Source organism: Chelonia mydas, chromosome 24 (assembly GCF_015237465.2).
Source record: "Chelonia mydas isolate rCheMyd1 chromosome 24, rCheMyd1.pri.v2, whole genome shotgun sequence".
Lineage (NCBI taxonomy): Eukaryota > Metazoa > Chordata > Testudines > Cheloniidae > Chelonia > Chelonia mydas.
The window spans coordinates 16972668-16989282 of record NC_051264.2 but is presented as its reverse complement, the minus strand read 5'-3'; the positions used below and the strand labels follow the sequence as shown (position 1 = coordinate 16989282).

The 16615-nt window shown below is 49.2% G+C and overlaps 1 protein-coding gene across 1 annotated transcript; it reads right to left on the bottom strand.

Annotated features, from left to right (window-relative positions):
* Window positions 1–3675: 3675 nt before the first annotated feature.
* On the bottom strand, window positions 3676–15648 carry LOC122463798 (chemokine-like receptor 1). The gene is made up of 2 exons (XM_043535604.1): window positions 15546–15648; window positions 3676–4580 (listed from the first exon to the last, which is right to left on the bottom strand). The coding sequence occupies exons 1-2, from the start codon at window positions 15646–15648 to the stop codon at window positions 3676–3678; spliced, it is 1008 nt and encodes a 335-aa protein (XP_043391539.1).
* Window positions 15649–16615: the final 967 nt, after the last annotated feature.

Genomic DNA, 16615 nt, shown 5'->3' with positions numbered 1-16615 from the left:
AGAGAACTCCTGTCCATTCACACTGGGCTCCATCCTCTTCTCCGTGCTGGTAGGGATTCCCGAAGAAGGGGTGTAAGGTGCTGTTCACATACGGAAAGGCGGGGTGGGCCCAGGGGGGCTGGAAGGGTGTGATCTCCTCTGTCCTACACCATCCAAACCCACATCCACCATCACCGTTAGTGCCGGCGGGCCAAGAGTGCAGGGGGTTGGCAGAGCTGGGCAGAAAAGGGTTTCCTCATACCACATGTCATAAATATAAAGGGAAGGGTAAACCCCTTTGAAATCCCTCCTGGCCAGGGGAAAGCTCCTCTCACCTGTAAAGGGTTAAGAAGCTAAAGGTAACCTCGCTGGCACCTGACCAAAATGACCAATGAGGAGACAAGATACTTTCAAAAGCTGGGAGGAGGGAGAGAAACAAAGGGTCTGTGTGTCTGTCTATATTCTGTCTTTGCCGGGGATAGACCAGGAATGGAGTCTTAGAACTTAGTAAGTAATCTAGCTAGGTATGTGTTAGATTATGATTTCTTTAAATGGCTGAGAAAAGAATTGTGCTGAATAGAATAACTATTTCTGTCTGTGTATCTTTTCTGTAACTTAAGGTTTTGCCTAGAGGGGTTCTCTATGTTTTGAATCTAATTACCCTGTAAGGTATCTACCATCCTGATTTTACAGGGGGGATTTCTTTATTTCTATTTACTTCTATTTTTATTAAAAGTCTTCTTGTAAGAAAACTGAATGCTTTTTCATTGTTCTCAGATCCAAGGGTTTGGGTCTGTGGTCACCTATGCAAATTGGTGAGGCTTTTTATCCAACATTTCCCAGGAAAGGGGGGGTGCAAGTGTTGGGAGGATTGTTCATTGTTCTTAAGATCCAAGGGTCTGGGTCTGTAATCACCTAGGCAAATTGGTGAGGCTTTTTACCAAACCTTGTCCAGGAAGTGGGGTGCAAGGTTTTGGGAAGTATTTTTGGGGGAAAGACGTGTCCAAACAGCTCTTTCCCAGTAACCAGTATTAGTTTGGTGGTGGTAGTGGCTAATCCAAGGACAAAGGGTGGAATATTTTGTACCTTGGGGAAGTTTTGACCTAAGCTGGTAAAGATAAGCTTAGGAGGTTTTTCACGCAGGTCCCCACATCTGTACCCTAGAGTTCAGAGTGGGGGAGGAACCTTGACACCACACATTTTGGAAAAATGTTCCCATCCCAAACCGGAGCCAAACCTTGAAATTCCAACATTTTCATGAACCAAAAACCTTGTGGGGGGGAAATCAATTCGGGACAATCAGAGATTCCAAGGCCAGAAGGGACCATTGTGACCATCTAGTCCACTGGTCCCCAAACTTTTTACCTCGTACCCCCTGCTTACCCCTGTCCGCATCCCTCCCACCACCCCCTGGCGCTAGGGGTGGGAGCAGAGCTCTGGGAGAGGGAGGGGTGTGGACAGAGGTAAGGGGGCCAAGGCTGGGGCCACAGCTGGGGGTGGGCATGGAGCCTCGGGTGCGGGGATGGCAGCCAGGGCTGAGAACAGCCCCAGGGACAGGGCCAGCAGCTGGAACTGAGCCAGATGTGCCCCCCGAACCTTCCTCGCCGCCCACCTAGGGGGCGCCCCTCCCAGACTGGGGACCTCTGATCCAGTTTGACCACCTGGATAACACAACTCCTACCACTCCCGTGACTTAATTCCTGTTTGAACAGGAGCAGATCTCTTAAAAAAATATCCCAACTTGCTTTAAAAAGTGCCAGTGGCAGAGACTCCACCCCCATCGAAACGCTCCGTTCCGACCGCTTCGAAATGGTGTGTTTCAATCCCACCCCTTTTTACATTTTTTTAGCTTATATTTGCCAGGAAAAAAAGGTTATTTTGGAAGAATCAGACTCTTTCATCTGGAATTTCAAAACTCCCCCCCCCCCAACACCCCTTTTTGAGTCGGGAAATCCGCGGAATTCCCGTGAAAAGTTCCAACTTCAAGTAAATCGGCGTTTTTGGACAGGCCAAAAAGTCTTGCCGAAAATGTCGACTTTTCAGATAAGTAGAGAGATGGGCTGGAAACCCCACCCCCTTCCTCCCCGTGCAGAGTGGGCAGATCCTTCTCTTCCCTGGAGCCGGGGCTTCCCCACTTTTCTCTCAGAAGGGCGGGGCTTCTTCTTCCCCCTCCCCTCTCACTCTGCCTGTTGATTGGCAGCTGCCTCCCCATGCCATGCCACGCACTGATTGGCCACAAGTCAGTGCCACTCAATAATTGGCTGCAGGATATTGAGAGACGAATGGGCAGGAGCTGGTCCAATCCAGTTCTAACTAGACCAGTGGGGGGGCAGAAGAGGGAGGAGCCAACCCAGGCCACACCCCAATAGGCCAAAAGCCACACCCCCATAGGCCGAAGTGGGGTGCAGCCGTGTGAATAGGGATGGGGCGATGGGTTGTGTGGGAAATCTCCCTTCTAGGGTTGGGGCAGCTGGATGTGGGGTGGTGTCTTCACACTGGTGGGGACAGGATAGGGGGTAGTAGTGGGGATAAGGGGCCACGAGGTTCCCTCTGCAGCTACTCCCCCATGCCCCATTGGTCCGTTCTGAATCTTCCCTGACTCAGCCCAGGTGCCACCCTGACCGTACCCTCTGCAGAGCCACAGCCCCATCAGCCACTGAGGGGATCCACCGGCTCCATTGAGGGGCTTTAAGGGAAACATTCAAAATTTTGAGACTCAATGAAATTGTCAGCGTTGGCCTCACACCACATGGGACATTTAGAAAAGCAGCCTAATTAGTGATCCAAAACATTGCATTTCCGTTAAAAGGCCATTACCCGATGGAAATCTCATTCATTCCAAAATGCCAATCAATCACCCAAACCCTCCATAGTGACTCCTGGGTTCTATCTCCAGCTCCGGAAGTGGAGTGGGGTATAGTGGTGAGAGTGGGTGAGGGGCTGGAAGCCAGGACTCCTGGGTTCTATCCCCAGCTCTGGGAGGGGCGTGGTGTCTAGTGGGTTAGAGCAGGAGGGGCTGGAAGCCAGGACTCCCGTGTCTATCCCCAGCTCTGTGAAGGGAGTGTGGTCTAGTTGGCTTTCTTTGTGCCCTTCACTACTTTATGGAGCTGACCGCCCCCCGGTGGAATAAAAATAAAAATTCTACTTTCCAAACTGCTCTAGTGGAGACAAAAGACCAAAGAGAGACCAAAAAACTAAAGACAAAGATCCCCTGGTAAATCAGACATTCTGGTTTACAGTTTCCCTCCAAGTATTTGACAAGGGCAGTACAGCCAACACCAAATGTTCAAAAGCCATGGGACAGGCCCCAAAAGGAATTGAATTTGCTTAAAAATCTTGAAGTTAAGAAAAATAGTAATAAATCAGAGCTCTTTTTATGTATCTTCTGGTCCTGCTCCGTTCTGAGTTACATTTTTGATCTTTTCTCCAAAAGGACTAGAAACGTCCTTATTTTCTTAATGAAAGCTGCTAAAATTCTCTTATAATATTTCTAGGAGCTGGGGCTCTAAGTCAAATACCATGAGAGTCACAAAAAAAATCATGAAAGCTTGCAACACAGCAAATGGTTAATGTAGGGGGAAAATGAATTTTTTCATTTCTGCAAAAAGACCGTTTTCCTGCAGCAAATCCGTTCATACCAAAAGCGTCAAGCAACGAAACAAATTCTCCATTTCCCCCGGGAATTCATTTGCTCCCCTATTGCACTGGTTCCAATTCTAATCCGACGTCCATTTGGTTGGGGCATCTCTGTTGTGCCCCGAATTCCTGGCCCAAGCAGAGGCAAAACAATGGATTCAGACAGGTCTTCAAAGAGACCAGGCTATAAGCAAAGACACTGCCTCTGGCTAAGGACCATTGGTTCTTTAGAGGTGATGCTTGAACAAAGAGCTGAAGGAAGTAGAAGACATGGCACAGGGTCCAGCTAAGGAAAAAAGTCAAGACCAAGGCAAGGTGGAGCTTGCTGGCATAAGCAAGCCGGCTTAATCCCCTCAATTTGGCAGCTAGAACGATATAGCTGGTGATGATGAAAGCTAATGGGACCAGGAACCCAACCAGGAATTGATAAATAACAGTGCTTGGCATCACCTTTCCCCCCACCAAGAGCCGGCTTTCATAATAGAAGTAACTAAATGAACCTGGGTTTACCACACCAGAGTAGTGCATCAGGGCATGCCAGAGATCTGGGTGTCTCAAGCTGTACCCCAAGGGAAGATGCCCAGAACAGGAAGCCAGGTGGGACATGAGGTGATTTCTGGCCCATCTGGGGCAGGCCAGGGAGAGGCAGTGGTCGGTGTTGATGACTGTCAGGAGGAAGGTGCTGGAGAACATGTGGAGGGAGGTGACGATGTTGCTCAGCTCACATCGCCACCTGCTGAAGAGGTCGTGGGTGCCTGGCCACGTGCAGCCCAACCAGAAGGACAGGATGCAGGGGAAGATCACATTAGTCATGGCCAGGTTGAGGAACCAGATGGAGTTGGCCTTCCTCTTCATGCGGATGCCGGCATGGAAGTTGATGTAGCCGTTCAACACCATGCCGAGGAGGATGGGCAGGCCAGTGATGAACACAATGGCGATCAGTGTCTTGAGGGCAGCTCCCAGTGCTGGGAAGACAGAGGAAAGAACTAATAGAGGCCGAAGCACAAAGGGAGAGAGAAACAGATAAAGCGCTAAATGGAGCAGGGGGAAGGGGCGGAGAGAAATCCTGCATCTAGCTTGTGCTCCTCCGAAGCCATGAAGATGTTGATCCGTTCCACCTACATAGCTCAGACAGGATCCAGTCTTCACGGGCAAACAATGCCGCGTTTGATCCAATCCCAGGACCGGGCATTGGGCCAGTGGGTTCGCCAGCTCTTTCCTAGCAAGGTCAGGTCCACTGAGTGCAATTGTCTCATGGAGATCTCTAATCGCTTCCCCTACGGCTCGTCATAGAATCATAGAATCATAGAATATCAGGGTTGGAAGGGACCTCAGGAGGTCATCTAGTCCAACCCCCTGCTCAAAGCAGGACCAATCCCCAACTAAATCATCCCAGCCAGGGCTTTGTCAAGCCTGACCTTAAAAACTTCTAAGGAAGGAGATTCCACCACCTCCCTTCGCCCCCCTGCCTTCTCTCACGTTCCCCAGAACTCAGAGGGAGTGAACAGCTGGAGTTGGTGAAACCACCCAATAAAGATCAACAAAATGCTGGAATCATTCTCCTCCCATCAGGGCTTGGTGAGGACCTGACCTTCCTTTTTGAAAGGTTTCCCGATGGGTTTTCTGAAGGACGTTTTCCTCCAGTTCTGAAGTAACCCATTTGGAAAGTAGAAGGGCCTGGGAATCCAGCATCTTTTCATTGTGAAATTTGGGGACTGGAAAACTCCCACTAAGTTAAAATCACCAATGTGCTCCTCCCCCACTGACAAGCAACCCCCTCCCGTTGTTCCCTAGGAATGGTGAGCTGCCAGGCACAGAAGGAAGGAAGAAAGGGAAGAGGACACAAATACAGGAAGAGGAAGAAGAAGCAGTGCAAAAGGGAGCAACAAACCACAGGGATAACAGAGGCAAGATACATTGACTGTCTGTTCTGTTGACAGGGACAGGGCTCTGGGAGCTGGGAGAGCTGGATTTTAATCGCCATTACGTCACCAACCTGTTGGGTGACCTTGTGAACAGAACTTTCCTTCCATGTCCCCTTTGACTGTCTTGTCTCTTTAGGCTGACAGCTTCTTGGGGCGGCGACTGTCTCTCATGGTGCATTTGTGCAGCACCCATGACAGTGGGGCCTGATCTCGGCTGGGGTCTGTGCAGCGCCTGGCACAATGGGGGGCCCTGATCTCGGCTGGGGGGTCTGTGCAGTGCTAGGTCAGATCTAGCCCAATTTTCATTGGCTTTCTGTTCTTTCTTGACTTGTGTCTCTCGGGGTTGTGGTGTCTCAGAGTCAGGCCCTGATGTGGCAGCTACAGCTCATGCAACCTGACCGTGTCTGGTGCTGGGAGGCTGCTCTTCTGTGGGTTTCTCTGTGGGGCTCAGCAGAGGGGAAGGTGCAGAGGGGGGCTGGGGCTAACAGCATCTGCAAACCTCAGAAGCATCCGGCTCTGGCTGCTACCTGCTGAATGTCACGTCGTCCCCCTGACACCCCAGCATTTCTCACTGCCCGGAACCAGCCTCGTGGTCTCAGAGGCAGATGTTCCCATCCGGGGCAGCCACGAGCCGAGAACAGGTGCGGAGACACAGCCAAGTCCCTGCACGGCCCTGGGCCCGTTCACACCACCAGAAGTGGAGGCCGGGTCATATCAGACCATCCATCTGAGAAATGACTTGTAAAGCCGGGGATGGAACCCAGAAGTCCTGAGCCCCAGCCCCACCACTCTAATCACTAGGCACCACTCCCCTCCCAGATCTGGAGATAGAACCCAGGAGTCCTGGCTCCCAGCCCCCACTGCGTGGTCCCCATTCCCCCCCCAGAGTTGGGGATAGAACCCAGGAATCCAGGTAAGGGTGAAGTAGATACTGAGGAAGTGGGGGCCGCTGTGGGGAAATGGCCCAGGGAATTGTACGCGTCCTGTTTCTGAAAGGTCAGCTACCACAGCTGATACTATTAGGGTCCCTGGGCTGGAGCCCAGAGTAGAGGGCAGGCCCGGGCTCCCCCCTTTACCCCCAGATTAATCACTGAGACTGGCAGAGAACAGAGACTGTGCAAGGGAGGGTGGCTTCTCCTCACCTCCCTCACTGGCTGCTGATGAAAATGGCTCAGGAGGCTGCGACCCTTGTCTCTAGAGAGAGAAGGGCGACGTGGAGGGTCACAGTGAGCCTCTGAGGCGAGCGAAATCCGCCAGGAAACGCGGGACCCACGGAGACAAGGGCAGAGCTTTGTCCCATTATCTAAAACTACAATTTGTTAGCTAGCACACACACCCATGCCGTAGGTTTGGGACATCCCAGATACAGTCACCCACAGGCTGGTTTTGAGTAATCACAAGCCGGGCTTCCAGGGGCCTGTTTCCATCCAGCTGGCGGGGAGTTTAGCTGTCAGCTCCTTGCCCCAAGAGAAGCTCCCTCGGGCTGCTCCAAGGCGTTCACTTTGACCCAATATTTTACACCTAACGCTAACGAAGCACATAACTTACAGTGGCTCCCAGTGGGTCAGCTTAACCACCTCTACCAGGTCACCAGTTCTCCTAATATCAGCAACTACGCGTCTCAAAACATTTCTAGTATTTCCAGACATAACAACATTATGTCACGGGCACGTAAAACCCAGGCCGCTATCCACTCACTCTCCTCTCTTCCATCACTTTCTGTCCCACCCGCCCATTCTAATTAGCAAATTGCAAGCGAGCAGCTGTCTATCTTGTCTCCCAAAGGCCTCAGATAATTCCTAGCTATGGGATACTGGGTTTTCAGCTGGCAGGGAAGGCACATACGAAATGGCTGACTGCCGTTCTGGCAAGCTCTGGGGTACATGCAGGAATGTGAAATTCTGGGGTAACAAGGGGTCCAGTCAGTACCTGCCTTGTAATCTGGGGTGGTCTCAAAACTGCACAACTTTGATCCAGAGCTCAAACCCCAACCGCCTGCTTCCCCCAACTTGGATACTCCTAGCAGGCCAACATTAGTACCCTTCAAGCCCCGAATTTTCCCCACAAACCCTCCTTCTGCCGGGCCCAGTTCCTCTCACTGGACCGTCTCAGCAAAGGCGTTGGGTTTGCTGCCTCTCGTCAATGGACCAGAGATGCCCACGTTCCTGTGCTGACCCAGCTCTGATGCCGTACAAGTGTTTTAACCACCTGGCATATGTGATGCCAAGGAGACCAGAGGAGATGGCAACAAGGACATCAAAGGGAAAACACACCTGTGAGAGTCTAGAATGTCCTCTAGCGCGATCCAGGCTTTGTTCAAGACAGTTTCTCACACCCCCAGTCTCCTCGCTTTTTTTTTTGCTGGCCGGAACCCAGCGCAGGGATCCGATCGCTTAGTTTCTTTGTGTCCTGAAGGATTAAAATGGAGCCTCTTGCTGCTCCTTATAAACCCAAATGGATTCAGCCTTAAAGCCAGGATGGTCTCCGGAGGGTGGAGCCTCCTGGGTCCCTCCGGAGCAGTGTTAATTCTTGATCTCTCCAGTCCAGGAGCGGGGCAGCCCCTGCTGGGTTGGCTTGACGGGGCTGATATGAAAAAGCAGGCAAACCGACCATGCTTTGCGGAGGCCAGGCTGGCTGGGCAGCCCCACCTCAGCGAGGCTGCCGGGGTTTCTCCACGGTGGAGCAGAACGGCAGTGAGGGAATTCTTCATGTCACGTCTCATGCCGACCCGAACGGCGTGTGCAGATAGGCCTGAGCCACCTGCTGCTGGTAGTTTTCAAAGGACAACTCTCAAGGTGTATTTTGACTATACATTGGTGCCGTCATGTGGAGGGGGTAAATGCTGGGGAGCCCAGGGTCACACCAATCCTGGTATCCCCCCGCCCCCCTCTCCGCCACCCCAGACAGGGCTGGAGTTTCTGGAGAAGGGCCCGGCTCTGCCTTCTTGGGAAGTGTCTCAGCACTGGACAGCACCCTGATTTCCTAGCAAGTGGCTCTGAAAATTGGAGGAGGAGCAGAGAGACGGGGGATATGGGGGGCGTTGTCTGGCTCTGATGGGGGGCTGTAGAGGGGTTTGGTTCTTGCCCCTGGGGCTTTTTAAGGAGAGCAGGGAGGGCAGGACACAGGAAGACCCAGGGGTTCCTGGGGTCTCACCCCAGTTCTAGGAGGGGAGTGGGGTCTAGTGGTTAGAGCAGGGGGGGCTGGGAGCCAGGTCTCCTGGGTTCTATCTACAGATCCAGGAGGGGAGCGGGGTCTAGTGGTTAGAGCAGGGGGGGCTGGGAGCCAGGTCTCCTGGGTTCTATCTACAGATCCAGGAGGGGAGCGGGGTCTAGTGGTTAGAGAAGCAGGCAGGGCTGAGGGGTCAGACTCCTGGGTTCCATCCCCAGCTTTACAAATCATTTCTCAGATGGATGGTCTGATATGAACAGGCCTGACTTCATTCTCTACCCTCAGCCACCCCTCTCTACTTCCTCTGCTCCCTCCATTCCTCCTGGTGCGAACCGGCCCCAGGCCGTGCTGGGATGTGGGTGTGTCTCCACACCTGCTCTCGACTCGTGGCTGCCCCAGATGGGAACATCTGTCTCTGAGAACTGCGAGGCTGATTCCATGCAGTGAGAGGTGCTGAGGTCCAGGGGTGAGTACGGGGTGTATGTGGGGGGGATGACGTGACATTCAGCAGGTAGCAGCCAGAGCTGGACGCCTCTGAGGTTTGCAGATGCTAGCAGCCCCAGCCTCCTCTGCGCCTTCTCCTCCTCTAAGCCCCACAGAGCCTCCCCCCAGAGAAACCCACAGAAAACCAGCTTCCTGGCCCCAGACAGAGTCAACCTATGTGAGCTGCAGCCGCCACATCAGGGATCGATGCTGAGACACCACAGCCCCAAGACACAGGTGAGAAAGAAACAGAAACTAATGAATGTCTGGGTAAGATCTAAACTAGCGCTGCATGGACCCCAACCGAGATCAGAGCCCCTCATTGTTCAAGGTGCCAGCTGGGGCTCCCTTGTGCCAGGCATTGTATAGATCCCCTGCCCAAGACTGGGGGCCCCATCATGCCAGGTGGTGCCCTCTGTCTCATTGGTTCTTCTTTTTCTTCTGGTGTTTTACTCATCTTAACTTTCTTGCTTCCTTTTCAGTGTATCTGGTCACTAGTTCGGTGGAGGAGGGGAGCTGATGGTTGTTAGGGGTGGGCTTCCGGGACAATTTTAATTTAGTGCCCAGTGGGATTTTCCCCCTCACCTGACAGTTTCCAAAGCAGCAAACACTGGCTTTCCAAATGGAAAAACAGCTTGGTATCAGAAATTGCTTCTTCTGAAAACAGAGGGGTGGATTCCATAACAGAAAACAGTGGGGAGTTTCCCAGAAAGGATTGACGTGTCTTCATCAAAAACAAATGGAAGGGAAACAATTTCTACATATTGATTGATCTTCATTGGGTCCTTTTTGATGAGCTCTAGATGTTGTAGAGTCAGACAGTTGTTATCAGTGGTTCACAGTTCAGCTGAAGGGCATATCGAGTGGGGTCCCGCAGGGATCTGGCCTGGGTCCGGTTCTGTTCAATATCTTCTGTGACGGGGCAAGGCCAGATGGCTATAGAAAAGTAGTGGGAGATAGATATATTAGCTCCAGGCTAAACAAATCCCTGGTACCAGGATAAGTGAAATGGCAGCTGCTCCAGGTCACTTAAGACACCTGGGGCCAATTAAGAACTTTCCAGAGGGCAGGGAGAAGGCTAGGTTGATCGGGACACCTGAAGCCAATCAGGGGCTGGCTGAAACTAGTTAAAAGCCTCCCAGTTAGTCAGGTGGGGGTGCATGTCAGGAGCTGTGGGAGGAAGTTGTGCTGTTGGAGAGGCTGAGCAGTACACACCATATCAGGCACAAGGAAGGAGGCCCTGAGGTAAGGGTGAAGTGGAGCTTGAGGAAGTGAGGGCTGCTGTGGGGGAAGTAGCCCAGGGAATTGTACATGTCCTGTTTCTAAAAGGTCAGCTACCATAGCTGATACTATTAGGGTCCCTGGGCTGGAGCCCGGAGTAGAGGGTGGGCCCGGGCTCCCCCCCTCTACTTTTGCCCCCTGATTAATCACTGAGACTGGGAGACAACAGAGACTGTGCAAGGAAGGATAACTTCTCCTCACTTCCCTCGCTGGCTTATGATGAAAATGGCTCAGTAGACTGTGACCCTTGTCTCTAGAGAGAGAAGGGTTACGTGGAGGGTCACAGCGAGCCTCTGAGGCTAGCGAAATCCACCAGGAAATGCGGGACGCACGGAGGCAAGGACAGAGCTTTGTCACACTTCATAAATCATTTGGCTAATGGTATAGAGAGCACACTCCTAAAATTTGCGGATGATACCAAGCTGGGAGAGGTTGCGAGTGCTTTGGAGGATAGGATTATAATTCAAAATGAGCTTGGCAAGTTGGAGAAATGGTCTGAAATAAAGAGGGTGCAAATCAGGAAGGACAAATGCAAAATACTCCACTTAGGAAGGAATAAATGATTGCACAAATTCAAAATGGGAAATGACTGCCTAGGAAGGATTACTGAGGAAAGGGATCAGGGGGTCATAGTGGATCACAAATGAAATATGAGTTACTAAATACATTACACTGTTGCAAAATAAGCAAACATCGTTCTGGGATGTATTAGCAGGAGTGTTGTAAGCAAGACACGAGAAATGATTCTTCTGCTCTACTCTGCGCTGATTAGGCCTCAACTGGAGGATTATATCCAGTTCTGGGTGCCACATTTTGTGAAAGATGAGGACAAATTGGAGAAGGTCCAGACAGCAACAAAAATGATTAAAGGTCTAGAAAACATGACCTGTGAGGGAAGATTGAAAAAACTGGGTTTGTTTAGTCTGGAGAAGAGATAACTGAGGGGGGACATGATAACAGGCTTCAATTAGGTAAAACATTGTTAAAAAGAGGAAGGTGATAAATTGTTCTGCTTCACCACTGAGGATAGGACAAGAAGCAATGGGTTTAAATTGCAGCAAGGGCGGTTTAGGTTGGACATTAGGAAAAATTTCCTAACTGTCAGGATGGTTAAGCACGGGAATAAATTGCCTAGGGAGGTTGTGGAATCTCCATCACTGGAGATTTTTAAGAGCAGGTTAGACAAACACTTGGCAGGGATGATCTAGATAATACTTAGGCCTGGTCTACACTATGGGGTTGAGTCAACCTAAGTTCCGCAATTCCAGTTAAGTGAATAATTCTACGAGAAACTCTCCCGTCGACTTACATTACGCTTCTTGTTCCGGTGGAATACCGGAGTCAACGGGAGAGCGATCTGCAGGCAATTTCACTAGACCTGCTAAATCGACCCCTGGTGGATTGATCGCTGCAGCATCGATCCCCTGTAAGTGTAGACATACCCTTAGTCCTGTCTCAGTGCAGGGGACTGGACTAGATGACCTAGTGAAGTCCCTTCCAGTCCAACATGTCTATGATTCTAGGATTTGTGTCTCTCTTTGGGTGATGAAGATCCTGAGGAATGGCGCAGGGTCTGGCCATCGGCGAGCCAATTTCTCTCATAGTTTATAGTGTTTGCTAAGAAGCAGCTGGGAAATCCTCTGACCGGATGCACAGGCATGAGATTGGATCAATCAGTCTCACAGTACTTGCCTGTGAAGATTAGATCTTGTCAAAAATTCCTTGGTGGATGAAATTAATTAACCTCTTCATGGGTTCTGAGGAGCTTATACATAGAACTCATCAGGTACCAGAGTTTTCATTTCATGGGAAATGTCAGGATTTGGGGAAAAAATTGTTCTGAAAAGGAACGAAAACAAAAGTTTGTAAATTTCTGGCAAATGCAAATTTGGGGAAGGAAAATCAGTGAGCAGGATCTAGTGTGTTAGATGCACAAACATTTGTGGTTAGAGCAGGGGGGGAAGAGGGGGCCTGAGAGCCGGGACTCATGGTTCTATACCCAGCTTTGGGAGGGCAGAGGGGTTTAGTGGGTTAGAGCAGAGAAGGCTGGGAGTCAGGACTGCTGGGTTCTATCCCAGGCTATGGAAGGGGAGTGGGGTCTAGTGGTGACAGAAGGAGGGAGGGGTGGGTGCTAGGACTCATGGGTTCTATCCCTGGCTCTGGAACAGGAGTGGGGTGTCGTGGGCCCTGACAGTCAGGACTCGTGGGTGGTATTCTTGGGTCCGGGGGGTACAACATAATAACTAAAGTAACCAGAGCTCCCAACCCATGCAGAAGAGGAAGGGACGGGGGTGGCATGGAGTCTGTCTTTCCTCTTCCCCTGTGTAACAACTTCCCCTGGGTTGGGACATCTGGGGGGATGGACCCTGAGGCCTGTGTGTAATTTACTTCAAGGCCTCCAGGTCTTTGCCCCCTAAAAGCTCCCGGGGCAGCCCCTGCTCTTCCCGCACAGATCAATTAACCGAGGCAGAGTTTGGGTTAGGAAACAGTTGTCTTAAGCAGGAGAATCTTATTCACTTGAGCATGTTGCCCTTAGAAGGAACGTGCCAAATCGATGGACTTCGCTAGCCTGGCCAATGACGATCCCATAACCAGGAATCAAACCCAGGAGTCCAGACTCCCAGCCCCACCTACTTTAACCTACTAGACCTCACTCCCCTCCCAAAGCCAGAGATAGAACCCAGGTGTCCTGCTCCCAGCCCCCAAAAGTTGCATGGTGGGTGCATAACCAAAACCACCCCTCTTAATTATAAGCATGGCAATAATTAATAATCCATAGATCACTGCACTGTACACACCAAAACCCAGGTTTTCCTCATTTCGGTCATTCATCAGACATTTCGATGGGTGGTTTCTGCCACTGGGTGGGCTGAAGGTTGTGAGGAATATCAGTGGTGCGGTAACTGGATAATAATTGAAACACCAATGAAATAATAATTAACCCACCAAACATGGTGCGACGCATCACAAAACATGGGTGCCCCACTTTTTGTTCTTCCTTCAGACATCACATTGGCTGGTGAGTCCCACTAGTATCCCTGAGGGTTCTTAGTAGAACTGGGTGGAATATCTAAACCAAACCTTTGTCTCTTTTCTGGAGGGGGGGGCAAAAACCGCACAGTAGGTGACACCAAACATCTGGTAAATTTGCATCTGTTTCTCCATATGGTTGATTTAGAAAAAAACAAACCAAGATTCTGAAAAAAAAATTGATATCTTTTGATTTTTCTATTTGAAATGACTTTTTGTTTCAAAATGGACTTTAATTTAAAAAAAAGTAAAAAAAAATTACAAAATGCTTGATACTGAAACGAAACATTTCATGTTGGGGGGAAAAGAATGATTTGTTTGCCTTGAAATGAAAATTCTTTTGACTATTTGAGCTGCCAGAAATTCTAAAACCACCTGAAACAAATCTTTTCCCCGGATTTTTCAGTCATGCCATTGAACTGAAAAATCCACTTTTGCCCTGCTCCAGTTGTGAGGGGCCTCAAATGGGCTGCCTGTGTTGAATCATAAAACCATCCCTAGTAGATTTTGTCACACATTTCCAAGCCAGACAGGACCACTGTGATCATGATACCTGATCTCTTGTATCACCCTGGCCAGAGAACTTTCCCCACAATAATTCCTAGAGCAGATCTTTTAGAAAAAAAATCTCATTTTGATTTTAAAGTTGTCAGTGGTGGAGAATCCACCACAACCCTTGGTAACATGTTCCAAAGATTAATTTCCCCTCCCTGTTAAAAATTTACACCTTATTTCCAGTCTGAATTTGTCTAGCTTCAACTTCTAGACATTGGGCTGTGTTAGTGGCATTGGCCACTGTTGGAAGACAGGATACTGGCCTACATGGACCATTGGCCTGACCAAGTTCTTATGTTCGTAGATCTTTGCCTGCTATATCAAAGAACCCATTATCACATATTCGTTCCCCAAGTAGGTAGTTACAAATTGGGATCAGGTGACCATTAACCATCTCTTTAAACTAAATAGATTGAGCTCTCTAACACATATTTCTCAATTGTTTAATCATTCTCATGGCTCTTCTCTGAACCCTCTCCATTTGATCAACATCCTTGACCTTAAGGAATCACAGAACCATCACACCGTAGGATGAGAAGGGACTGCAAGGGTCATCTAGTCCAACCCCCTGCCAAGATGCAGGATTTGTTTTGTCTAATCCATCCAAGACAGATGGCTATCCAGCTTTCTTTGGAAAACCTTCAGTGAAGGAGCTTCCACAACCTCCCGAGATGTCTGTTCCATTGTTCTACTGTTCCTACCGTTAGGAAGTTTCCCCTAAGATTTAATCTCAATCTGCTCTGCTGTAGTTCCCTCTTGTCCTACCGTCTGGGGCGAGAGAGAACAACTTTCCTCCATCTTTTTTATGGCAGCCTTCCACTTATTTGAAGACTGTGATCATGTTTCCCCTTAATTTCCTCTTTTCCAAACTAAGCATACCCAGTTCCTTCAGCCTTTGCTTATGTGGCTTGTGTTCCATCCCTTTGACCATCTTTGTTGCTCACCTCTGAATCCTTTCCAGTTTCTCCACATCCTTTCTATACATTAGTGACCAAAACTGGACTTTGATTTAACCCAGTGAACAGGACACATGTAAGTTAAATGTCCTGTTTAGGGGCCAGGAGAGTAGATTTTCCCTGTTTCTCTATCCTTTTTGTCCAGCTTTCTCACGGGGTGCAAATGATCTGCTGTTTGCAATGGGCAACAAAACACCGGTGTCCCTTGTTCCCTTTGCTCTCCAGATATTTGAAGGCTGGTATCCCATCTACAGCACTGGCTGGTTGAGAGGTTGCCAGGGGAGATAATTAATGGACAAGTTGTGTTGGTGTGTTACAGGTACAGAAAGAGGTAAGACAAAGAGAGTTGAAGACATCCCCGTGGTTGTGAAGGGCACCTCTCTCCCCGCAACTCCCTTGGGTATCCCCACCATGTCCTAATATGATGCAGACTATGACTATGTCTATGACCATGACACAGTGACCCAGAAGCAATCTCTCCTCAATAGCATGCATATGGTCTCCATGGTGATCTATTGCATCTCCTTCAGACTGGGGGTGATGGGCAATGGGCTGGTCGTCTTCATCACCAGGTTCTGGACGAAGAGGACAGTCAATGCCATCTGATTCCTCAAGCTGGCCATGGCCGACTTCATCTTCACCTTCTTCCTCCCCCTCAGTGTGGCCTACACAGCCCTGGGCTTCCACAATAGACTTTATAATGGCCTTGTATATCTTAGCAAAATGGGTTTTACAATTCTCTTCCACACAGGGGCTTTGTGAATATTAATAAATGATTATGAGCAGTTCTGTGCAAGAACTGGAGTTTCCATTTTGTGGGAAATTTCAAATGATTTTAATTTTTTTCCCATTCCAAAGTGGAATGAAAACCAAAAAAATGCAAAATTTCCCTCTGAAATGAAATTAAAAAAAAGTCACTTTGGGTTAATCAAAATGTTTCATTCTGATCCTGCCTTTTAAAAAATACTCATTTTATGATGTAAAAAAATTAAATGTATGGAGTCATTTAGAAAATCAAAATGTTCTGTTCCAAAAAGTTCAGAAAAATTGGAATATGTATCTCTGAATGTTCCACTCTGATTTTTTTCCCAAATGAAATTAAGTCGAAATTGGCTTGTTTCTGCAACATCTTTTGATGTCCACCAAACATGATTTTCCAACTGAAAAACAATCAATATGACATATGAGGCAAGGCTGAAAGTATTAGGCATGTTTAGCCTAGAGCAGAGAAGGGACGTAAGCGTCCTCAAATATATCAAAGGTTAATATAAAGAGGACAGTGATTAATTGTTCTCCATGTCTACTGAGGGTAAAAAAAAAGAATCTCCTGCTGCAAGGGAGATTTAGGTTAGCTATTTGGAAAAACTTTCTAACTCCAAGGGCAGTTAAGCCTTGGAATGGGTTTCCAAGGGATGTTGTGGAATCCCTGTCCTGGGAGGTTTTTAAGAAGAGGTCAGACAACCCCCTGTCAGGTACGGTCTAGATTTACTTGGTGCTGCCTCAGAGCAGGGGATGTGCTACAGGACCTCTCCAAGTTCCTTCCATCCCACCTTTTCTCTGATCAGATGCTTCCATGTGGATGGATAGAAGCCAAGGAAGAGT

Bases quoted from the DNA above. Each gene is read 5' to 3' on its own strand.
- LOC122463798 (XM_043535604.1), bottom strand. From the start codon at position 15,648: ATGAAGTCGGCCATGGCCAGCTTGAGGAATCAGATGGCATTGACTGTC. The intron at 4,581-15,545 runs GTCTGAAGGAGA...CTGTCTTCCCAG, and splicing joins CCCATTGCCCATCACCCCCA to CACTGGGAGCTGCCCTCAAG.